Source organism: Eleginops maclovinus, chromosome 18, assembly GCF_036324505.1.
Source record: "Eleginops maclovinus isolate JMC-PN-2008 ecotype Puerto Natales chromosome 18, JC_Emac_rtc_rv5, whole genome shotgun sequence".
Taxonomy (NCBI): domain Eukaryota; kingdom Metazoa; phylum Chordata; class Actinopteri; order Perciformes; family Eleginopidae; genus Eleginops; species Eleginops maclovinus.
The window spans coordinates 1,319,049-1,343,995 of NC_086366.1; the positions used below are offsets into that span (position 1 = coordinate 1,319,049).

Here is a 24,947-nt window from a genome sequence, read left to right on the forward strand (position 1 = left end):
GGTCCTTCCTCCGTGACGGATGAATAACTCAAACACACAGACGATTTATACCTCTGACATGTTCCTTCCTCCACACTAACCCCACTGCTCCACCTTCAGCTCCACATCAGTTATTATATTGAGTATTACATCCCAGATTAGTATCCCTTAAATATAAACCCACCCTCGGAATCAGGGATGAAGTAAATGGACTGATCTGAGGGTCTGGGTTTCAGTTCCCAGAGCCTCTCTCTGAGGGTCTTTCAAAATAAAAGCTCTCGCAAACTCCATATTATAGTTTATATGAACTATCTTGCTTACCGGATTTGTGTGACATAAATAATGGAGTCATTGGCCAAATAAAATACCTGATATTATTGTGAGATTTCACAGGACAGATTCCAAAGTCTAATCCTTCACCTCCTCCCTAATGCATGCACTGTTTAAATGTAGGACTTTAAGCCACCGTATTGTAGGCCAACACACACACACACACACACACACACACACACACACACACACACACACACACACACACACACACACACACACACACACACACACACACACACACACACACACACACACACACACACACTTACTCACACTTTCAGCCTCAGACAGCATTAATGGGATTACAGGGGTTCACCCAGTACTGAGGCTGAAACTGTGAGCCAGCAGAATATCAGCTTACACACACAAACACACACACACACACACACACACACACACACACACACACACACACACACACACACACACACACACACACACACACACACACACACACACACACACACACACACACACACACACACACAAACACACACACACACACACACACACACACACACACACACACACACACACACACACACACACACACACACACACACACACACACACACAAACATGTTGCAGCTGATAAAAGTTGAATTACTTTATATTTTGCTTTTATAAATTCGAAACTGCAAAGGAAGTACAGCTTTTAAATCAAATGTAGTCCAGAGCAGCATCGTATTCATTGTGTAGTGATCTTTCAAAAAGTAATAGTTCTTGTTATTAAAAATATTTGAACATTAATGATATTATTAATTTGACTCAACATTTATTCATTTAAAAAAGTATTCTTCTTTTATGTATTTTAATTTAAGGTTTTACATTGAAAATAATCAACAATATGTTTTTAAAACATATTTTCTTACATGAATTGTTCTATAACTTAAAGACAGAAACTGTGTACAAGTGTGATATGAATTCATGTGTTGTATTCATAGTAATAACGCATGTTTAATGGTGCAGGTGGACAGCAGCATGAGCCGCTTCACACGGCCTACATCTGTCAGTGTCAGATCAATAGAGATGATAGGAGAAGAAGAAGGGATGCTGCCGTCTGGTTGGCTGATCCTCCAGGCCCCGCCCCCTCAGTGGAGACATATAAATGACAGGGGAGACACCTCTCATCATCACATGTTGTTCTGTGTCCATCTTTACCCCGTTTTTACTGCAGCACAGGTTTAGAAAAACTCTCCTTTGAAAGTTTGTATCGGACCTTAAAGTAGCATCAGAGAACCCTGTTTTACGGAGTCTTTGAATGCACCGCTGAGGCAGTTTTCTGCAGGACTGTTTGGCTGCTCTGGATCATGATGGAGCTGAAGGACTTCTGTCTGACAGACGACTGTCGCTTCATCAGCACACAGTGGTGAGAAACCCAATGTTAAACTGTATTTCTTCACCTTCTTCTCATCCACTGAGAGGAACTTTGAGATATTCTTTAAAGGATTTGATTAATCTTTATTAAACCAGGAGGAAGTTTGTATCATGAAATAAAATGAAAATGTTTTAACAATTTAAATGAAAACAAAGAACAAATGACAGAATCAGAGAGGTGCCCTTTTTCTAGATATCAGCTTACACCAGTTCATAAATCTTTAAATGATTTAAGCAACTTTGAGTCGTAGAAAAGGAATATAGAAATATCATTTATTATTATCATTATTATTATCATTATTATTATTATTATTATTATCATTATTATTATTATTATCATTTATTATTATTATTATTATTATTATTATTATTATTATTATTATTATTATTATTATTATCATTTATCATTATTATTATTATTATTATTATTATTATTATTATCATTTATTATTATTATTATTATCATTATTATTATTATTATTATTATTATTATTATTATCATTATTATTATTATTATTATTATTATTATTATTATTATTATTATTATTATTATTATTATCATTATTATTATTATTATTATTATTATTATCATTTATTATTATTATTATTATTATTATTATTATTTATTATTATTATTATTATTATTATTATTATTATTTATTATTATTATTATTATTATTATTATTATTATTATCATTATTATTACTATTATTATTATTATTATTATTATTATTATTATTATTATTATCATTTATTATTATTATTATTATTATTATTATTATTATCATTATTAATAATAATATTAATAATGATATATCAGGAATTTCTTTCAGCAAATATTTAAGATTATTTTTAAAGAACAAATATTTATATATATATTTAAAAATCACAATAAGCAATAAATACAATAATCATCAGAAATGATTATGAAGACTGGATTTTTTAAAGTAGTAAATACAAATGAAATAAATACACTGACCTATAAAACCATACATTGCACACTAATAGATATAATAAAAAATATAAAATGTACTTTTACTTTTGTCCTTTGATTTGATACTTTGGTTTATTTTGATGCTAATACTTTTACTTCAGTTTTTCTGATTTTAACAAAGTCATTCTGGTTTTGTAAGTTAAAAAAGTGACATCTCGTTATTTAACTCACAGAAACATTTCTCCACAGCGCTCGTTGGGGACACAAATTTCCCCGTACACCTTTGACCTTTTGTAACTAAATAACTGAAGTGGAGTAGAAGTACACAGTAGCATGGAATGGAAGTACTCAAGTCTTTGTTCAAACATTGATCAAGAAATGAAGTGCTCAACATTTTGAGGACTTTCAGAATAAAAGTATTTTATTTTAAAATTCTTCATCTCTGTTTGATCTCACGCTTCCTCCTCAGCTTCTTGGACTGCTCCTCCTCCTCCTCTTCCTCCTTCTGCCTCACTGATGAAGCCCTGTCTCCGGCCTCCTTCCTCCTCTACTCCCCCCACAGCCCCTCTCTACGCCTGGACACCATGCCCTCTCTCAGCCCCTCTCACCGGGCTTCCTCCTCCTCTTCCTCCTCCTCTTCCTCCTCCTCCTCCTCCTCCCCCTCCTCCTCGTACTGCTGTGCAGCGCTGGAGCTCCACTCCTCTTCAGGGTTTACTTCCAGCAGTGGAGGCATGGAGGTGTCCGAGGCCTCAGTGTGTTTCTCAGTGTCGCAGACGGATTCCTTTTCGGCGCAGGTGAAGATCTCTATTTCATCTGAATCTCTTTGAACTCAAGACATCGAGAGACGCTAGAACACGCCGCACCTTCTTAAAGAGACGCTCAATTACGTTAAAGGTGCAGAAAAACTCAAGCAAAGACATAGAAAATCTCAAAATACCAACAAAGAGCCTGAAGGAGCTCAAAGAGACACAACACTGCCTTAGAGAGGCTAAAAAACAACACATTTACACAGATGACTAAAAGGAGAACACCCTCACATATGTTCACAAAGTGAGTAAAATAACCACAGTATCGAGGTAAAAGTCTGAACAGAGACTGAAAACAACCACAAAGAGACCAACGTTAAGAGCCAACACCTCAGACCAGCAGCTCAGGAGCTCAGGAGCTCAGGAGCCAGGAGCCAGGAGCTCAGGAGCCAGGAGCCAGGAGCCAGGAATGATCTTTAATAAGATCTAATTGTTAATATTTTTGTCATTGGGTTTTGTTTATAATATTATTACTTATTATTTTGAGATCAATTATAGGTAGGATTAGCTCAAGTCACATGGGTATGGGTGGTCAGCTGTTCACCTGTGTGAGGAAGAGCGGGTCGCTGTATTTTTTGTTGACCTTTCTAAACAAGTTACAATAACTTTACCATTTTTATTAAAGTGAGTTTTTGTGAAACGCAACAAAAGAAAGTTAGTTAATGAATTTAAACCAATTAGATATCTCTTGGCTCATACCAGACCAACACAGGGGGGGTTACAGGACCTTCAGATCTACAGGTTTTAGGATAATAGAATCATCCGGACAGAGGTACAACAGCTAATGCTATGCTAACCGAGAGCTAACAAAACATGGGCATATCATGCATCGTTAATTCTCCTCTGACTCCACACAATGGGCTTAAAGCTGTTTGCAGAGATGCAGATTTTGAGCGTTCATCTCTTGTCTGCAGGTGGACTCCATCCTGAGGGGGGACTACCTGACTCTGGGGGCCCCGGGGCCACGGAGGCTGTGCCTGGTTTGCGGGGACAGGGCCTCCGGGTTCCACTACGGCGTGGCGTCCTGCGAGGCGTGCAAGGCCTTCTTCAAGAGGAGCGTGCAAGGTGAGAGGATTAGATACCTCGTGGTGCATTGATCAGTGTGTGAAGCAGCGAGAACACACACCAGCTGCAGCAGCCTTCAGACCAGCGCAAGAGGAACTCATTGATTGGTGATTGATTAGTCGTGTCTGATCAATTCTTTAATCTGTGTGTGTGTTTAAACACATGCATGCGTGCAAAGAGGCGGTACAGATTAACGTCTATGACAACGTTGTTGAGGTCACTCTACAATCGCTTGTTAAAGTTATGATTAAAGCGTTGTGTTGTCAGCTGAGAGAGGATGTGACGTTGTTCGACTTCCTGTTTGTGTTTGCCTAGGTAACATTGACTACAGCTGCCCGGTGGCGAGCGAGTGCGAGATCACGAAGCGCCGCAGGAAGGCGTGTCAGGCGTGCCGCTTCCAGAAGTGTCTGCAGGCCGGCATGATGAGGGAGGGTACGTTCAGTTCCCATGAGCCTTTGCAGTGCTCTCAAGTTTTTGTTAGGAGTCACAGAGACACAGCAACTACAAAGAAACAGAAAAGGACTACAAAGAGACAGAAAAGGACTACAAAGAGACAGACAGAGACAGAAAAGGACTACAAAGAGACAGAAAAGGACTACAAAGAGACAGAAAAGGACTACAAAGAGACAGAAAAGGACTACAAAGAGACAGAAAAGGACTACAAAGAGACAGACAGAGACAGAAAAGGACTACAAAGAGACAGAAAAGGACTACAAAGAGACAGAAAATAGAGGGAAACTCTTTGCGGTTAAGAAAAGTTAGAGCTGATTTGCGTCATCATTCAGCTGCATGGATCCTGATTGGTCTCTTATCTGTAGAAGGTGTTTAAAGCATCCTGTAAAGCTGTGGAGGGAGGGAGGGAGGGAGGTAGAGAGGGAGTGAGGGAGTGAGGGAGAGAGAGAGAGAGAGAGAGAGCGACAGAGCTGAAAGGTAAACCCCCCCTCTGTGTTTCAGGAGTTCGGATGGACAGAGTGAGGGGAGGGCGTCAGAAATACAAAAGGCCGATGGAGAGCGGCGTCACTGTTTACTGCAAGGCCCCCAACAACCCCCCCGCCAGCAGCCGTGAGTTCATACCACATGGAGAACACCTGTAAAACCTGTTCCTTCAATAGAACCTGTTTCTTCATTAGAACCTGTTCCTTCAATAGAACCTGTTCCTTCATTAGAACCTGTTCCTTCATTAGAACCTGTTCCTTCATTAGAACCTGTTCCTTCAATAGAACCTGTTCCTTCATTAAAACCTGTTCCTTCATTAGAACCTGTTCCTTCATTAGAACCTGTTCCTTCAATAGAACCTGTTCTTTCATTAGACCCTGTTCCTTCATTAGACCCTGTTCCTTCATTAGACCCTGTTCCTTCATTAAACCTGTTCCTTCAATAGAACCTGTTCCTTCAATAGAACCTGTTCCTTCATTAAAACCTGTTCCTTCATTAGAACCTGTTCCTTCATTAGAACCTGTTCCTTCAATAGAACCTGTTCTTTCATTAGACCCTGTTCCTTCATTAAACCTGTTCCTTCAATAGAACCTGTTCCTTCAATAGAACCTGTTCCTTCATTAAAACCTGTTCCTTCATTAGAACCTGTTCCTTCATTAGAACCTGTTCCTTCAATAGAACCTGTTCTTTCATTAGACCCTGTTCCTTCATTAGAACCTGTTCCTTCATTAGAACCTGTTCCTTCATTAGAACCTGTTCCTTCAATAGAACCTGTTCCTTCATTAGAACCTGTTCCTTCATTAGAACCTGTTCCTTCATTAGAACCTGTTCCTTCAATAGAACCTGTTCTTTCATTAGACCCTGTTCCTTCATTAGACCCTGTTCCTTCATTAGAACATGTTCCTTCATTAGACCTGTTCCTTCATTAGAACCTGTTCTTTCATTAGAACCTGTTCCTTCAATAGAACCTGTTCCTTCATTAGAACCTGTTCCTTCATTAGAACCTGTTCTTTCATTAGAACCTGTTCCTTCATTAGAACCTGTTCCTTCATTAGAACCTGTTCTTTCATTAGAACCTGTTCCTTCATTAGAACCTGTTCCTTCATTAGAACCTGTTCCTTCATTAGAACCTGTTCTTCATTAGAACCTGTTCCTTCATTAGAACCTGTTCCTTCATTAGAACCTGTTCCTTCATTAGAACCTGTTCCTTCATTAGAACCTGTTCCTTCATTAGAACCTGTTCCTTCATTAGAACCTGTTCCTTCATTAGAACCTGTTCCTTCATTAGAACCTGTTCCTTCATTAGAACCTGTTCCTTCATTAGAACCTGTTCCTTCATTAGAACCTGTTCCTTCATTAGAACCTGTTCCTTCATTAGAACCTGTTCCTTCATTAGAACCTGTTCCTTCATTAGAACCTGTTCCTTCATTAGAACCTGTTCCTTCATTAGAACCTGTTCCTTCATTAGAACCTGTTCCTTCAATAGAACCTGTTCCTTCATTAGAACCTGTTCCTTCATTAGAACCTGTTCCTTCAATAGAACCTGTTCCTTCAATAGAACCTGTTCCTTCATTAGAACCTGTTCCTTCATTAGAACCTGTTCCTTCATTAGAACCTGTTTCTTAAAACCTGTTCCTTCATTAGAACATGTTCCTTCATTAGAACCTGTTCTTCATTAGAACCTGTTCCTTCATTAGAACCTGTTCCTTCATTAGAACCTGTTCCTTCATTAGAACCTGTTCCTTCATTAGAACCTGTTCCTTCATTAGAACCTGTTCCTTCATTAGAACCTGTTCCTTCATTAGAACCTGTTCCTTCATTAGAACCTGTTTCTTAAAACCTGTTCCTTCATTAGAACATGTTCCTTCATTAGAACCTGTTCTTTCATTAGAACCTGTTCCTTCATTAGAACCTGTTCCTTCATTAGAACCTGTTCCTTCAATAGAACCTGTTCCTTCATTAGAACCTGTTCCTTCATTAGAACCTGTTCCTTCATTAGAACCTGTTCCTTCAATAGAACCTGTTCCTTCAATAGAACCTGTTCCTTCATTAGAACCTGTTCCTTCAATAGAACCTGTTCCTTCATTAGAACCTGTTCCTTCAATAGAACCTGTTCCTTCAATAGAACCTGTTCCTTCATTAGAACCTGTTCCTTCAATAGAACCTGTTCCTTCAATAGAACCTGTTCCTTCATTAGAACCTGTTTCTTAAAACCTGTTCCTTCAATAGAACCTGTTCCTTCATTATCTCATGCTCTCACTACTCAGGTAACAAGGTGATTTCCCACCTGCTGCTGACAGAGCCCACCCCCCTGTCTGCCACTCAGGACGAGTCGACCAATGAGAGCAGCCTGAGCACCGTGCTGACCCTCTGTGACCTCCTGAACCGCCAGCTGCTTCTCCTGATTGGCTGGGCCAAACAGATCCCAGGTACACTCACCGTGTTTTAAGTACCTCAACACCATTTTATCTGGGTCACCGTCCACACCCCCAGGCTCACCTGCTCCGTCCCACAGGTTTCTCCGCGCTCTCATTGGTCGACCAGATGCTGCTGCTGCAGAGCGGTTGGATGGAGGTGCTGCTGGTGGGCGTGGCCTGGCGGTCACAGGGGGAGGAGCTTGTGTTCGCCGAGAACCTGCGGTTGGACGAGGCCCAGTGTCGAGCAGCGGGATTGGCCGATCTCTACGAGGCGCTGCGACACCTGACCGCCAAATACCAGACGATGAACCTGAGCCCCGAGGAGGCGGTGACGCTGAAAGCCATGGCCCTCGCTAACACTGGTAAACACACTGGTACACACACACACACACACACACACACACACACACACACACACACACACACACACACACACACACACACACACCGTTTTTGAACACCCCCCCCAGATAAATATGTAGTTTAACACAGACATACGGAGCTGGAAGAGCTTGAAAATGCACCTGCTTGAATTGAGAAGGAAGGAAAGGTGTAGGACCTTGTATGGGCTTCAGTTCACAGTTGCTTTTGTGAACTGAAGCCCTGTGTCAACCGCCCCCCCCCCTCCCCACCCCCACCCCCGGTGACACAGAAACAGCAGCATGAACACTGATATTGATTTAAAATTAGAGAGGAGAAGTTTGGGGGTGAGGGGGTCTGAGCGCATTGATCCAGAGGCTGGGAGCTCACCGCAGTATTGATTAGCCCAAATAACTTTTCAGAGTTAGGGGTCGTCGGTTTAGTCTGTGGGTCTTTATCAGCAGGATTACGGAAAAAGTGCAAACCCAGTGATTGATGGAACTTGATGAAAGTGTGTAGCACTGTAGATCTGACACATGCATTATTGGTAATAATTGAACAATGATGATTGTGTCTCTTCAGTTTATAAGTATGAGGTACTTTCCACTCTGCTACCTCAGAGTGAAATACTCTCTGCCAGTTTGCGTTTGTTGCATTGTGATTTTACTGATGAAGATTTCCATATTAATAGCATAAAAATCACCATCATTTATAACTTCTTCATGAGAATGAATCTTTGTTTCTGTCATTGGATTACAGACAAGTCCTACTAAAGGCAAACATCACGACAGACCTTTAAAAACACACGTCTGCAGTACATTTGATATTTACAGTGTTCTGCTTAAAGCCATGGCCGCTCACATTTATCTCACAAAATCAGTCTTATCACAAAATCATGGCTTTTTTTAAATCTAAAAATTCTCACTCTTTTCTGAAATCATAAAAATCTTTACATGTTTAATATTTTCTTAAAATCTGAAAATCCTTCTTAGTCAAAGGTCTACAACATTCTCAGAATTCTCTAAATTTTCTAGAAATTCTTACTTTTTTCTAAAAATCATAACTTTCAGCGGAGGATGAATCCACATTTGATGCTCTGGTGAAATACTTGTTAATGGAGTTGTTGTTGAGGCTGTGTTTCCACAGCTGATCAATACCATTGCATTAAAACACTCCTGTTGAAGCAGTGCATGCTGGGACACTTGCAGCTGAAGTCTGGACAGTCTCCCACTGTCTGAGCCTCGGGTCAATAAAGTTTATTGATAGACTCGGTTCTGGATCTATAAGCTGTTAGCCATGTGTGTGTGTGTGTGTGTGTGTGTGTGTGTGTGTGTGTGTGTGTGTGTGTGTGTGTGTGTGTGTGTGTGTGTGTGTGTGTGTGTGTGTGTGTGTGAATGTTCATGTATTTCTGCCTGATGTGTCTTAGTGGTTTTTTTCTCTGTCCATTAAATGTCTGTACGTCAATATTTCACACAATAGAGGTGTGTGTGTGTGTGTGTGTGTGTGTGTGTGTGTGTGTGTGTGTGTGTGTGTGTGTATATATAAACACCCACAGGCTGACCTTGACCTTTCTTTGGTGTCCCACTTGACCGTTTTATGACCTCTGCGTCTCGCTGATTAACACAGACTTTTATTTTGAAATTCCGTCTCAGTGGTCTAGTTTTCACAGAGTGGGAAACACTTCACCTCAAATATATCAAGGGGGGGGGGGCACAAACATACTGTTCTGTAGGAAAGTTCTGTAACCTTAGTCCTACTGTCCCCCCTCTCCCGTCAGACGCTGACCCGGCGGACTCCTCCTCGCTGCAGCGGCTGCAGGACGGCCTGCAGGAGGCGCTGCAGGAGTACGAGGCGACCCGGGGCGAGCGGCACCGGGGTGGCCGGCTGCTGATGAGCCTCCCCCTCCTCAGACAGACCGCCGACCGGGCAGTGCAGAACCTCCTCAGGATACACCGGGACCACCGGGTACCAATACACAGGCTGCTGCTGGAGATGATACTGTGACCGTCGTCATCATCATCATCATCATCATCATCATCATCATCAGACTGCTGCTCGAGATGATGGAAGAACCAGAACCATTTATTATTAATAATTTGAATTGTTTTTATTTGATTTATTATTAGAATTATCATCATTTCTATTTTCTTATTGTCACTTCTGAACTATGTATTCTTGAAATGATCGTTATGACTTTTAAGAGACTATTCAAACCTTTTTCAAGACTACCAAAAAGTCCTCACCATCTACATATTGACAAAGTATTATTTTCAGTTTCCCCACCGAGGATCCAACGGGCAGCATGTTAAATAAAGGGCTTGGATGTAAGACTTTCATTTATTTTTGTAATAAAGCATATATTTAATTAATGCAAAGGTATTTTTTTAAATGTGAACTTTCTCTCAAAGCAGGAACTTGTGTGTAAAATGTTTTAGCGTTAGAAGTGTTCGCTTGATAAACTCAGCTGTAGTTGATTAAATGCTTTTGAAATAAAAACAAATGTCAAAGATGTCAATTATTTTATTCTTTTTAATAGAAAGTCTGTTAAAAAACAAATGGTATCAAACACACTTTATGTAGAAACATTACAATTCTTACAGTGTCCCTACATTCAGGAGGAGCTGTTTACAAAGCCGGGTTAAATAAAGTCTTAATGTAAAAACAACATGAAGAGCCTCAGATGCTGCATTCACAGGCCGGAGGAAATGTGGACATCCAAAAGGAGAAAAAAACACATGACCAAATTAAGTGGGAAAAGATTTGTAGAAGCTGCGACAATTAATGACATCATTAACTACAGATACAAAATATTGCAAATGGCTGGTATTTTTGGAGCTGCAACTAACCATTATTCGTAAAGGTCCCATATGACCTTTTCTCAAGCATGTATTCCAGGTCTCCGATGTATACAGACCCCTGATCATTGTCCCATAACCCCCTCTGTTTCAGCCCTGCTCCTAAAGTGCTGATTCTGTGTCTGTAGCTTTAAACGCTAATGAGCTGCTGCTGGCCACGCCCCCTGAGAGGTGATTGGTTTAATACAACGGTGCTCTAGGAGGAGATCCAGGAGATAAGGTGTGGGGGGGTTTCCTTGGTTGGTTATTGGCTAATGGTTGAGGAGACACACGTTGATGTAGAACAGACATGAAGAGGGGACCTTTAAAGGACAGTCAAAGCATGAAAATCTGTGGAGTAGAAAGTAATATTTATCTCTGAGATGAATCCGTAAATAGAAATACAACATTGTGCTCCGACGAACTGATGGTATAAATAAAGACCAAACCAAACTCGCAAAATGTGAAAAATACAATTCAGCAAATATATAATTAGAACGTCTTCAATATTATTTTAAAGTATAATTATCTCCCCAAAAATAAGGTTATTTCAAACAAATTATAAGTAAAATAAAGTGTTTTTTATCATCACAAGTTAATTTGCCAGCATTGATGGAACGTTAGAGAACAGAAGCTGAGCGCTGATTGGCTGTGACGGTGAGGTGTTCAGGCTCAGGCTGAACACTACGTGATTTTAAGTCAGAATCCCCCCAAAAATAAAGCTTTTATACAAACTTTTTTAGCTTTTCTGTGTTTTTTTTTAACAGACTGTCAGATACAAAAAGCTCCCCGATAGAAAAGATTTACCTGCTGACCAACAACATATAAAAAGCTGCCGGTAAAACCGCGCCACCTTCAGGTACATGTTTCCACTCCTACAAAACAGATGATGTGTTTCTCCAGGAATGACTCCTAAAACCCAAAACTTGTGCCTGTCAATGGTGGTTAGAAGCCTGGAATAAGGTCTGTGGTTAAAACGAGCTTTAGAGATTTAAACGTTTTGATTATGAACTGCAGTTATTAGCCACCGTTAGCTTAGCGGTGGGGAAGTGAAGTCATGTGACCGAACGTTGGCTTTTTACTTCAAGAAGTGGTGTTAATGTGCCGTTAGTATAATTTGTTTGGCACATTATTTCATGCAGTAATCCAAAAATCACACGGAGAAATCCCATTGGACCAGGGAGATGCTGCCTTCAGGGTCCATCACAGGAATAGGACATCCTGCAGCTGTTTAACGATGAGTGCAGCTTTACTGGAGACTCTTCTCCTGACATTCAGTAGTTCTTCCGGAAGCCTTGCGGTAGCTACAGCAACCCACTGTTCAGTCCGACAGCCAATCAGAAACTGGTTTCGTTCATGTGTGGTTTGGGGCTGGTGGGGGGTCCTGCAGCGGAGACCGGGGGGGTGTCAGGGCTCTCCGGGGCCGCCGGTGGTTCAGCCGGAGACGTGACGTCGCCGCGTCGCGGGGAGGCGGGCGCCTGGGAGTGCGTCGGGCTCACAGACGCGGCCGGGGGCGGGGCTTGTAGGCGGAGTGGGCGTGGCTCTGCGGTGCGGCGAGGACGAGGAAGGCGCCGACGACAGCGATGAAGGCATTCCCGGTGTTCCAGGGGAGTGGCGCGCACCGGGCGACACAGAGAAGGTGGTGGGTGTCCGGAGTCCAAACCTCGCCTCCAGCTCGGTGCACACTGCTAAGCTCCGCCTCGAGCCCTCGGCCCCCGACGCCGGCCCAAACCCAGAGACCCCCTCCGAGCCCTTAGCCAGCTCCTGGCAGCGCTCCACGAAGCTGCCCCGCCGCACCGACCCCCACTCCCGCTCCTGGTGCCTCGGGGGCCGCGGGCTGGAGTTGTAGGCGGGGATGGCGAGCGGTTGCGGCCCCATGGGGGCGGGGTCTCGAGGGGCGGGTTTGCAGAGGGGCACGGAGGGCGGGGCCTGTCGGGGGAGGCTGCCACACAGCGAGGCAGAGGAACCTGAAGCTCCGCCGCCTCTGTGACCTCCCGCTGAAGAGAGGAGGCGCTCCATCCGGAGGACGTCCCCAATCTGAGAGAACAGGCTGCGGGGGCAACGTTACAGAAGATATTATTCAGATTCATCTGCAGATCAGGAGGCGTGGAATATAACATACTGAAACATTTCTTACACTTATTATCATCTTCATCTATTCAATGTTAAGGTGAACACATTTATAAACGTATTTTATTTGAGATGATTTGTCACATTCTTATCTCCTGTTTGTTTATCTCTCTGTTTGTTCTAAACACGTTTAACTTAAATGATTAAAAACAGACAAAACACAAACTTGTGGTCCATTGTGGAAACAGCGGTAGAAGGCCTTTCTTCACTTTTTGAATATAAAATGTGATAAACGTCAGCCTGCAGTCATGTCTGTGTTTCAGTACCTGCAGGTGGAGGCTCGTGGCGTGCTGTCAGGTGTTCTAGTCAGCGCCAGGTCACACTGGTCCAGCAGCTCCAGCAGCTCCTCCTCTGTGGGCCCGCCCAGCGCTGAGAGACAGCCAATAAGAGAGCTCACATTACTTACTGACCAATCAAAGAGCTCACATCCCTCAACAACCAATCACAGAGCTCAGGTCTCTCACTGACTAATCACAGAGCTCACATCACTCACACAGAACTCACATCACTCATCGACCAATCACGGAGCTCACATCACTCACACAGAACTCACATCCCTCACCGACTAATCACAGAGCTCACATCACTCATACAGAGCTCACATCCCTCACCGACCAATCACAGAGCTCACATCCCTCACCGACCAATCACAGAGCTCACATCCCTCACCGACCAATCACAGAGCATTTAAAGGTTTTCTCTCAAAATGCATCAAAAATTGTTGAAAGATTTAGAGCCAAAAATGCCCCTAATGAAGCGCGACGGCTGAAGCTAGAAGACTGAAACACCCGTCCTCTGCGCTGGCCTCAGTTTTTGGGTCTCACCTCTGATGTCCACCTTGCCGGCGATCTCCATGGCGGTGGTCAGGTCCCACATCTGGATGCTGCCGTTGCCGTGGCCGCTGAACAGGTATCGCCGCGGCCGCGAGCCGATGCGACTCGAACCCTCGCACTCGTGCACCATGAAGGCTGTGATGGAGGTACCGTCCACCGAACGTACCTCACACACCCTGACACACACACACACACACACACACACAGACAGTAACAATATGATCATCCAATCAAATCGCCAAAGGACTTACTTAGAATGAGTGCAAAAACATAGAGAATCAAACTCCGATCAACAAGGAAAGTGCAGATATATTCAGGTCAAGCAACTCAAGATTTCATTTGTAGAATTTAATTGCCATGGTAGAATTGAAGCAGAAGGGTCTTCAGTTTAGAACGGAATATATGCGTAAAGATCTTAAAGATTTGTATGAAATTATTCTAAAAATGTTATAAGAGTGGAAAGAAAAGTATTGGTAGCAAAATAGCAGGAAATATTAGAAGGGAAAGTATGTAAATATACTTAAATAATAATCTGGGAATAGCAGAGCATTTAAGAGGAGGCGAAAAATAATTACACTATGGGTAAAACACACACACACACACACACACACACCTCTTCCCGTTGGACGACAGCCTGACGTAGAGTTTATCGGTGTCCGGTACGACTCTCTGGATGAACACTTGCTGGTCGTCTCTCTCTCCGTACGGACCTGGAAACACACAAAGCTGTTACAAATGCACAGACAACGTACAAAATCATGCTTTAACGTGTGTGTGTGTGTGTGTGTGTGTGTGTGTTACCTATCTCCGTGCCGGCGCTGCAGCCTCCGTGTCCGTCCACGTCGTCCAGGCTGAGGATCTTGAAGGATGTGAGCGGCGTTGAGCCCGGCTGCGTGGAGATCATCCCTCTGAAGCGCGTCACCGTCCAGGTTCGGACGTGGTTGTTGTCTGCGCAAACTGAGAGCGCACAGACAGGGACGCCTTCAGTTCTAACTCGTACCTGAGACCAGGTGTCTCTGTAACTCGTACCTGAGACCAGGTGTCTCTGTAACTCGTACCTGAGACCAGGTGTCTCTGTAACTCGTACCTGAGACCAGGTGTCTCTATAAATCGTACCTGAGACCAGGTGTCTCTGTAACTCGTACCTGAGACCAGGTGTCTCTATAACTCTTACCTGAGACCAGGTGTCTCTATAACTCGTACCTGAGACCAGGTGTCTCTATAACTCTTACCTGAGATCAGGTGTCTCTGTAACTCGTACCTGAGACCAGGTGTCTCTATAACTCTTACCTGAGACCAGGTGTCTCTATAAATCGTACCTGAGACCAGGTGTCTCTATAACTCGTACCTGAGATCAGGTGTCTCTGTAACTCTTACCTGAGACCAGGTGTCTCTATAACTCGTACCTGAGATCAGGTGTCTCTGTAACTCGTACCTGAGACCAGGTGTCTCTATAACTCGTACCTGAGATCAGGTGTCTCTGTAACTCGTACCTGAGATCAGGTGTCTCTGTAACTCGTACCTGAGACCAGGTGTCTCTATAAATCGTACCTGAGACCAGGCGTCTCTATAAATCGTACCTGAGATCAGGTGTTTCTCCGACAGCATGATCTTGGTGACGGGGCTCCGGTGGACGGAGAAGGTCTGGAAGAGTTGCGGTCCCGAGCCCACCGTCTCGGGGTGCTGAACGATGACCCGGACCGCCCCGGAGCTGGTCCCGTAAGCGATTTCGATCCAGTTCCCGCTGTCACCTGAACACACCACATGCTGTATTCATTGATTTGATTTGTCCTTTATCTCTGTACTGGTTTTCCAGATGACCTGTACGCAGCGTTTTGTCTAAACCAGTAACAGGCTCCCTCTTACTGGGGGGCGTGCGCCCTCAAACCAAAATGCAGATTTTCCCCATAAATGTTAAAGTGATGCCAGAAAACTCTGTTCCTGTTGGTCAGAAAGGGTTTCAGAGGGTATAGAGGTGACGTTAGCGCCTCATGCTGTCTCTGTAGAGGAACCTGTGTTTGTGAACGCTGGGTGTGCTAGAAACCTCTCACTCAGCAGAGGCATTGTAAAGAGGCGTACTGGTTTTAGGCGTGAGGTAGACACTCAGGGCGGTGATGGCGTCTTCAGTCGGGTCTCTGTACAACTCGGTCACCAGCAGATCGTTATCCTTCATCCTCAGAGGGAACTTCTGCACATCTACGTTCACAAACAAACAAACAATCGTCACTGCTCTCTTCTGTAAAATCTCAGAACCAGAAAGACTTTATTTAAATAAAATAGAAGTTAAATAAATAAAATCATCATTAAATAAAGTGTGTGTGAGTGTTGCAGAGTTAACAGTCTCCCAGGTGACACACTCACACACGGATCAGACTGTCTCACCGATATAGTAGATGGAGCCGTTGTTGCAGCCGAGGATGAGGAAGGAGCCGGCGGTGTCGTAGCTGCTGATGGGAACCACGTCCTGATTCTGCACAGAACATCACACAACAGTGAAGACAACTACAGAACAAACTGCTGATGATTTCCCACACGTCTGTTTCCAACTGCAAGTCATGGGGAAAGTCGTTCTGGACCCAGTGACGCTAAGAGTTGTAGTACCGCCGTTTGGCCACTATGAATATTAGCCTCAGCGTCCGCCGCATTCCTTGGTACTCTGTCTCCACCCACCTGCCAGTGTTTGGTGACTGCGTTCCAGACTCCCACCTTCCCCGTGTGGCTGGTGGCGATCAGCTGGTTACCAACGAAGAAGAGAGCCTCCACCGGCACGTTCAGACTGAAGACGCCTACAGCAGAGCAACAGGTCAGACACTTCATCTTATTGGGAACGTGGTTTCAATTAGCCTCGGCTCGAGCTGGTTTCAGATAAAACCAACAGAATAAATATGGTTAATACAAAAAGTAGGCCCATAGAGGTACGTTTTTACCTTTTTTCTCAAATGAATAATACGTTCTGTTAGTAAATTGGGTCAAATAACATAATCAGGAGAGACCGAAGGGAACTAAAACCTTTAAAAGTCTTCAGCGCACTTTGGACACCGTCTGCCTCCCTATTCCAAACAGGAAGTTGGTACCAGGGAGCTCTGAATCCTGGTTTTATGGGGACTCTGGTAACCACAAATGCCCCCTTTTCCACCAAACCGGTTCCAGGGCACTTCCTGTTTCCACAGCAGCGGGGCCGGCTCTAAGCACGGAAAACCGGTTCTTAGCTGGCCGGCAAGAACCAAGGACCAATACGTTGGAGGAGGGCGAGATTAACCCGAGCAATATCAACTCTGGGTTCGCCAGATTAAAAGCAACACGAGCATCGACCCAACGCAGTCCCCCAATGTTGCTGTGAGGGGTGCTGGGAAGAAAATCAGTAAACGGTGAAGCAGCACCAGTCTGAATCTGGGCGATGGAAACACAACTGGGGCTAGAAAAGAAGAACCGGTTGGGAACCAGAAGAGCACAAGAGTGAAGCTAGAACTGGAACTGGTTTGGTGAATGGTGCCGGACCATTTAGCTTTGTAAGAAGAGAGGAGCTCTGGTTTCGAAAGTTGGAGTGATGGAGTCCTTGTTGTTGTTGGGAGACGGGCTGCAGCTGTTTGTACCAGTGGAAGGTTTTTAATGGATGTGGTTTGCAGTAATCCAGCCTAGATGTTATTCCTGTAGAGTCAGGACGGGTCGGATGTTCTAACGTAAGGAAGGCCGGCCGTACTTCTATTGGATTATTCTCGGACCTCACGCCATCTTAGTTCCAGCGTTTCTTTCTCTGATGACGTAACATTTGAATGTAGGACCGTTACTAGTATTTGAGGACCAGAGTATGTTCCTCTGGATCTGAGCCCTTCTGGACCTCTCACCGATCTCGTTGCCGTTGCCGTCGGGGCAGATGGCCCACAGGATGATCTCCGTCCCCGACGCCACCGCCACCATCTTGTCGTTGTCTCCCAGAGAGCCCGCCATCACCTTAGCGTTCAGAGCCACCCTGTCGATCACCCAGTCCAGCCGGGGGGAGGTGAACACCTGCTGCCAGCCCGTCGACTCCTTCACCCTGAGGGGGGGGGGGGGGCACATCCAGGCAGGCATCAATGATAAAGCTCTATCCGTACAGCAGGTGCAGCTCAGGGAGGAGGGCTTACCTGTAGCAGACCACAAACTGAGCGTAGGCCACGGCGATCCAGTTGTGATGACCACAGATGATCCGCACCATGCCGGTGTCTGAGAGCTGCCCTACACACACACACACACACACACAAACACACACACAGACACAGACAGAGACACACAGACACACAGACACACACACACACACACTTAAACTCATTGAGCTATTTATTTTTCTGGATCACACTTGGATTTAAAACATTAAGTTAATTGAAAAGTCAATTAAAGTCTGAATTTGCCGTCAATAAATGTGCGATGTGTCGACTGTAGCGTATGGTAGAGTATGATACGGTATATTATGGTATGTTACCTCCGGGCGTCCTCTCCTCGGTGCTGGTCCTCCCCAGGATCCCAGAGTTTCCCAGGTTTGGCGGCATGGTGTTGCTGCGTCGGACCGGCGCTCGCTCTGCCGGCGCCACCCGGCCCGCCATGAACTGAGAGCCCGCCACACTGTGACGGTTACGCCGCTTCGCTGGGTACACTGGGGCGGAATGAGGACACAGGGAAGTTAAGAGGCAGACAGAAGAAGTTTTCAGCTCCTCTTTGGACCAGGTGTTAGTAGCAGAAGGTAAACTGTGTACCTGGGGGAGGCAGGTAGCCGTTGAACAGTACGTTCCCACAGGAGGATCTGTCCAGCTCGTCACACAGCTGCAGCTTACGCACTGTCAACACAAACAGATCCTTTCATCAGATCAGACAACCTGCAGGATGCTGACCTGCGTGTGTTGGGCAATATGCACAATTAGCATAAATTGCAGGAATTAGCATATGCAGACAGTAGCTGAAACATGGCTTGGTCGGATTTGGAATGGTTTTGGAGGTTATTGACAATGCTAAATCCAATTCTGAGGATCAAATATGGCCGTCTTGAGTGCCGGAAATGTAAAGATTCATGAACAGAGCAAATATGGCGACTTTCTCGTAAAAAACGATTAATGTTTGTATCCTGTATTTGCATTTAGTTCACAACTATCCCCTATCCTGTTAGCTTTTTTGTTTGTATTTTCACATATTTGATGGTTTGAGATATGTTTATCCTTTGACAGGACTTTTAAAACTTTGTTTTCTGTAGCTTTTATTTTCCCACATGTTTTAAAGTCTCATCTCTCACCCAGCGGCGTGATGCCGTAGAACTCGGCCTCGTGCATGAGCATGTGCACGTTGATGGAGCGCGGGTACAGCTCTTTGGTGCGCAGGAAGTTGAGGATGGTGGCGAACAGAGAGGGGTCTCTGTCGATGAAGATCTGCAGGGAGTCGTGAGATAAATATCAAAACTGGAAATGAACTCTGCTGTCGAGGCTCCAGAGAGCGAGCCTTTTTGTGCATGTTATTCTAATAAAAAAGAGGGAAAAGGTTTTAAATGTTTTCCTGCGGCTTTCCTTCTTTCACCCTGGCAGAAAAACATTTGCCTGTACTGGTACCGCTAATCCCGCTTCCACCTGTCTCCTGTCTATACATACAGTATCACCCAGTGCCCAAAACGGCCTTCAAAATAAAAGCATAAAACATCTGCTTCAATTAAAAGGTACATTCACAATAATGAAAAAACAACAATATGTAACTATTCAATAATATACTGTAAATATATAGTTACAACAATCACAAATGAATACATTAACTACTACACTTTTTACTCACAGCTCCAGTCTCATCCTTCAGAGTCGAGATGCGACCGCTCAGAAGACTGAAACACAAACACAAAGGCAAGGGCAGAAAAGATCATCACATGTCCAACAGGCTAAATGGAGTTCAGCGCTGGCTGCATCCGATGGACGGGTTAGGACTTTTTCGTACCTGGAGAAGAAGGAGTCGGGAACCCAGGTCAGCGTCTGCCGGGAGGTGCTGAACCTGCAAACACAAACACTTTGTTTACGCTCCTCTATCCAAAAGTCCCCAGCTCATAGAACCTGCTGAAGAACTCAGACCTGGTACTGGAGTACAAGTAGAAGTACTCAAGTCATGTACTGGAGTACAAGTAGAAGTACTCAGGTCTTGTACTTAACTAAAGTAGAAGTACTCAGATCTTGAGTAAAGTAGAAGTATTCAGATCTTGTACTTGAGTAAAGTAGAAGTACTCAGATCTTGTACTTGAGTAAAGTAGAAGTACTCAGATCTTGTACTTGAGTGAAAGTAGAAGTACTCAGATCTAGTACTTGAGTAAAAGTAGAAGTACTCAGATCTTGTACTTGAGTAAAGTAGAAGTACTCAGATCTTGTACTTGAGTAAAGTAGAAGTACTCATATCTTGTACTTGAGTAAAAGTAGAAGTACTCAGGTCTTGTACTTGAGTAAAGTAGAAGTACTCAGGTCTTGTACTTGAGTAAAGTAGAAGTACTCAGATCTTGTACTTGAGTAAAGTAGAAGTACTCAGATCTTGTTCTTGAGTAAAGTAGAAGTACTCAGATCTTGTACTTGAGTAAAAGTAGAAGTACTCAGGTCTTGTTCTTGAGTAAAGTAGAAGTACTCAGGTCTTGTACTTGAGTAAAAGTAGAAGTACTCAGGTCTTGTACTTGAGTAAAGTAGAAGTACTCAGGTCTTGTACTTGAGTAAAAGTAGAAGTACTCAGGTCTTGTACTTGAGTAAAGTAGAAGTACTCAGGTCTTGTACTTGAGTAAAAGTAGAAGTACTCAGGTCTTGTACTTGAGTAAAGTAGAAGTACTCAGATCTTGTACTTGAGTAAAGTAGAAGTACTCAGGTCTTGTACTTGAGTAAAGTAGAAGTACTCAGGTCTTGTTCTTGAGTAAAGTAGAAGTACTCAGGTCTTGTACTTGAGTGAAGTAGAAGTACTCAGGTCTTGTACTTGAGTAAAGTAGAAGTACTCAGGTCTTGTACTTGAGTAAAGTAGAAGTACTCAGGTCTTGTTCTTGAGTAAAGTAGAAGTACTCAGGTCTTGTACTTGAGTAAAGTAGAAGTACTCAGGTCTTGTACTTGAGTAAAGTAGAAGTACTCAGGTCTTGTACTTGAGTAAAGTAGAAGTACTCAGGTCTTGTTCTTGAGTAAAGTAGAAGTACTCAGGTCTTGTACTTGAGTAAAGTAGAAGTACTCAGGTCTTGTACTTGAGTAAAGTAGAAGTACTCAGATCTTGTACTTGAGTAAAGTAGAAGTACTCAGGTCTTGTACTTGAGTAAAGTAGAAGTACTCAGATCTTGTACTTGAGTAAAGTAGAAGTACTCAGATCTTGTACTTGAGTAAAGTAGAAGTACCAGAGTGTAGGAATACTCTGTCACAGTGAAAGTATTCTAAATGTTCCTCCAGTGAAAGTAGAAAGTACTCTCCTCTAAATGTACTTAAAGTAGTGACAGTAAAAGTAGTCATTGTCTGATTGGTCCATTTCAGAATAATATCTCTGATATGTTTTATAATGATTGATCATTAAAGTGTTCTCAGAGCTGGTAAAGGTGCAGCTAGTTTGAATGCTTTGTATACTGCAGGGTAGCTGCTGGATTTACTGCAGGTGAACTAAAGTCTGATTTAAGGGAGGTTATATTTACCATCAGTAATCCAGATCTGTGAAGAAACTAAAGGTATGACATAAAGGTACACAGGTGCATCAAATGAAAATACTCAAGTAAAGTACAGTACTTGAGTACATGTACTTTACACCAGTGATTATAGTACGTACTAGTTAGCATTAAGCTAACAATAACCAGTGTGAAGGAGAGCAGAATGAAACGCATTGAACAGGACAGAGCCTCAGAACTAGATCAGGTGGAGTTCCGTTTAATACTGGGCTGTTTGTTAAAGACTCCGGAAATTTAGCGAATGATTTCTGGAAGTTGTAACTCATTTAAAACATGTTTAATGTGGTGCTAGCTGACCGACTCTCACTAAACTAACTCCCCCTGACCCTCACCTCTTCCCCCCGACGTTCAGGTGGATGATGTCCCCGCTCCTGGCGTTAGACATCATCAGCTCCTCCAAGAACCACAACAAAGAGTTTGAATTTTAATCCATGTTTTGGGATAAATTCAGTTTCCGCTCTTGTTTTCATCCGGTCGCACGGTGAGGCGGAGAGAGAAACCCGGGCTGGATCGCTGGGCCGGGAGGGGAAAGGAAAACCAAGGACCGGATTCTGCGAGCGGAACCGGACTGCAAATCCAAATATACGGAAGCAATGAAAAACAGCGACATGGAGCGGAGGGACCGTCTATAATGCAACAGCGAAACCAAAATCACTTCCCACATCCTCAACATTTACTACATCCATACATTTTTTGGGTGTAATAAAAAAAACATCATTGTATTATATGTTTGGATTTGCAGTCTGATTCGGGATCCGAACACGATCCGGACCACCGCTGGGCAACCTGCTCTAACCACCGAGCAGCTGCCCACATATAAATGCATTGACTTGTAATTCCTAGATAACATTACCATTTTCCCTCGTCCTGCCGGGGTGGCGGGGTGTCCCTCTAAGGCAGAACTGATTCTGATTCTGACCAGAGGGGGATCGCCCGATGAAGAAATGTCTTTTTATATATTTTAATTATTAGTTTTTTAATTATTAGTTTATATCAATATAATTTATACACTTCTTGTAGTTGTAATATATATATATATATGTGTGTGAAACATTGGTGTTTACTTTTTTAAAATAATTAAATGTTTTTAAATAGTAGATTTTTAATTGATTATTTTGAATGAAACATAGTTTTTAATTTTAATTTTTAAATGTTAATTGGTTAATTTATATATTTTTAATTTTATATATTTTTTATATATCTTAATATTTTTATTTTTGTCTTTTTGTATTTATTTAATTTGTTTAATGTTTCTCGGAGGAATTTCTTTTGTATTTGTAGAAATATTGAATAAAGAAATGAGAAATTCTAAAAATAAAAAATGTGTTAAATATATTTTAACAGTTTTTTTATTTTAGAATTTCTCTTTTTCTTTTAAAAGGAAAATATATATTTGCAAAATATTGTTTTTAATAAATAATTGTACATTTAATTCAAAGTTATTATTGTTTTACATTTTTGTAGAAGCTGTTTCATTTTAAATGTCAATTTGTGCTTTATTTATTTTTAATTATATCTATTTTTATATACCTTCATATTTTTATTTTGAAACACCCATTCTCAGATGTTATACCAGCTTTCATGGAGCTGTAAGCTTTTAGAATATATATTTAGCCTTTGTGTTTCTGTTGTTGTGTCTTTTATTTTCACATACATTATTCCCCAGCATTAAGGTCATCCACTCTTTTATTTAACACATTTTACTTGTTTTTATTGGGTTAAATTTACACACGGAAAGATCAACCCCCCGGCAGCTGTGCAGGTGTCCAGTGTTGTTTCAGCAGAGACGAACAGAGATGCTCCACTTCCTCCCCTCGTGTCCCATATCTTCCTCCTCTCTGCTGGACTCCTCTTCCTCCCATTCTCTCCCAGATTAAAAGCGCCACAGGTGGAAGAAACGCACCGGAACATGCATCAACACAAAATATACCAAACCAGATGAAATAAGTTACCACGTGTTTAATTCCAATACTACTTCTTCTTGTATGCCACAGTATCGTATGATCTTCTTCGCTCTTTTTGGTGTCGTAAATATGTTGAATTTTGGACACAATTGTTCTCCTCGACGGCGGCTTAAAAGTTGTTTCATTTGATGCTCACTGTCAAACCTCCGCTGACCCCCTCACAGGTACACCTGCTCGTCCTGCGCCTGAAGGCCTGATCGAGAGACCTTAAATGAGACTGGTCGCTCACTTTAGCGTCAACGGCTTCCGAGCTAGCTGCTAAGTGCTTTGCGTTTCAGACTTGATGTACCCTGAATGGTACGGAGATTATTTGCTGCAGGAATTACACAGAATTGCATGTTGTGTCGACTGACGTAAAGGGTCCTCCCTGTGCAGGACTTCAGATAACACACAGACATTTCCAGAGAAATCATCCAGGCAAATTTTTAGAGAAGCAGAGTGAGTTATGCAAACAACGGTCAAGGGAGCGGATGGAATAATACTAGTGTTGCATGTAAACTGCAGACGCTAACACTGCCTCTGTGTTGGTTCAGAATGAAACAGAAAACACCGGTTACTCTGTATTTGGTTATATTTAAAATATGGATGTGAATCTTAGATCTATACAGCATATTCACAACACATTTACAACGAGCTTTCAGATTTAAGACAGAAGCATTATCTCAAAAACAAAGAGAACAACATGAGGAAAAAAAACAACTCAAAAAATGTATCCGCTGCCTTGCTCGAGGGCACCATGGCAGGGCCAGGAGGGGAACTCACATCCTGTTGACAGACAGACAGACAGACAGACAGAAAGGCTTGGAAAGCAGGACCCAAACGCAGTATAAAACAGGGGAGGCAGATATGATATAGACAACAGGAGCTTTTTTCTGATGATTTGTTGGAAGCCTTTAAGCATCAGTGGCTCATTTTGTGACACAACATCTCCTGATTCTCGTTAATATAGATTAGAATACACTTTCCCAGCGTCTACAAGATTACCCTCTCATTTCAAGAAATCTCACCAAGCTAACGTTCACTTTGGAGGAATTCTTTGACTTATTACCAGAGAAAAACTCTTGTGTTTTCATTATTCTTTTCACTGGTTTTGGGCAGCATTTCCCCCGGCGCATTATACCAATAAAGTAATGGAATTGAAGAGTGTTGAGGACGAGTTTAAGATGTGCAAAGTGTGAAGGAAAGCTCTTTTAGGGAAGAATATTTACTTACTTTACTTATTATTTTAGCTTTGACTCCTCTTGGAAGCAACTTGAACTACATCTATTTTTCAGATTTGGTTTCAGGTTACTTTATACATTTAGACTTCG

At 42.8% G+C, this 24,947-nt stretch overlaps 2 protein-coding genes across 3 annotated transcripts; one reads left to right on the forward strand and one right to left on the reverse strand.

The window, feature by feature from the left end:
- The first annotated feature begins 1,164 nt into the window (after positions 1 to 1,164).
- Positions 1,165 to 10,718, forward strand: LOC134879919 (steroid hormone receptor ERR2-like). 2 transcript variants are annotated; one of them, XM_063906494.1, is made up of 8 exons: positions 1,165 to 1,681; positions 3,093 to 3,417; positions 4,344 to 4,494; positions 4,810 to 4,926; positions 5,449 to 5,556; positions 7,698 to 7,859; positions 7,946 to 8,209; positions 9,985 to 10,718. In XM_063906494.1, exons 1-8 carry the CDS (start codon positions 1,623 to 1,625, stop codon positions 10,209 to 10,211), a joined length of 1,413 nt encoding a protein of 470 aa, XP_063762564.1. In that variant the 5' UTR covers positions 1,165 to 1,622; the 3' UTR covers positions 10,212 to 10,718. The 2 variants fall into 2 exon arrangements, with proteins under 2 accessions (XP_063762564.1, XP_063762565.1); XM_063906495.1 differs by having other exon boundaries at positions 7,731 to 7,859.
- shkbp1 (SH3KBP1 binding protein 1) lies at positions 10,712 to 22,154 on the reverse strand. The gene is given in 18 exon segments (XM_063906471.1): positions 10,712 to 12,549; positions 12,551 to 13,091; positions 13,438 to 13,540; positions 13,996 to 14,180; positions 14,618 to 14,714; positions 14,806 to 14,961; positions 15,585 to 15,755; positions 16,084 to 16,200; positions 16,387 to 16,474; positions 16,675 to 16,790; positions 17,850 to 18,040; positions 18,129 to 18,219; positions 18,464 to 18,634; positions 18,735 to 18,815; positions 19,265 to 19,397; positions 19,792 to 19,837; positions 19,948 to 20,001; positions 22,006 to 22,154. Coding segments are annotated over 18 exon segments (2,568 nt in total). The 5' UTR covers positions 22,062 to 22,154; the 3' UTR covers positions 10,712 to 12,378.
- Between the last annotated feature and the right edge of the window lie 2,793 nt (positions 22,155 to 24,947).

Coding starts and splice junctions, on each gene's coding strand:
- LOC134879919 (XM_063906494.1), top strand. CDS start 1,623: ATGATGGAGCTGAAGGACTTCTGTCTGACAGACGACTGTCGCTTCATC. Junction 7,860..7,945: donor CTGGGCCAAACAGATCCCAG/GTACACTCACCG, acceptor TCCGTCCCACAG/GTTTCTCCGCGCTCTCATTG. Junction 8,210..9,984: donor CATGGCCCTCGCTAACACTG/GTAAACACACTG, acceptor CTCTCCCGTCAG/ACGCTGACCCGGCGGACTCC.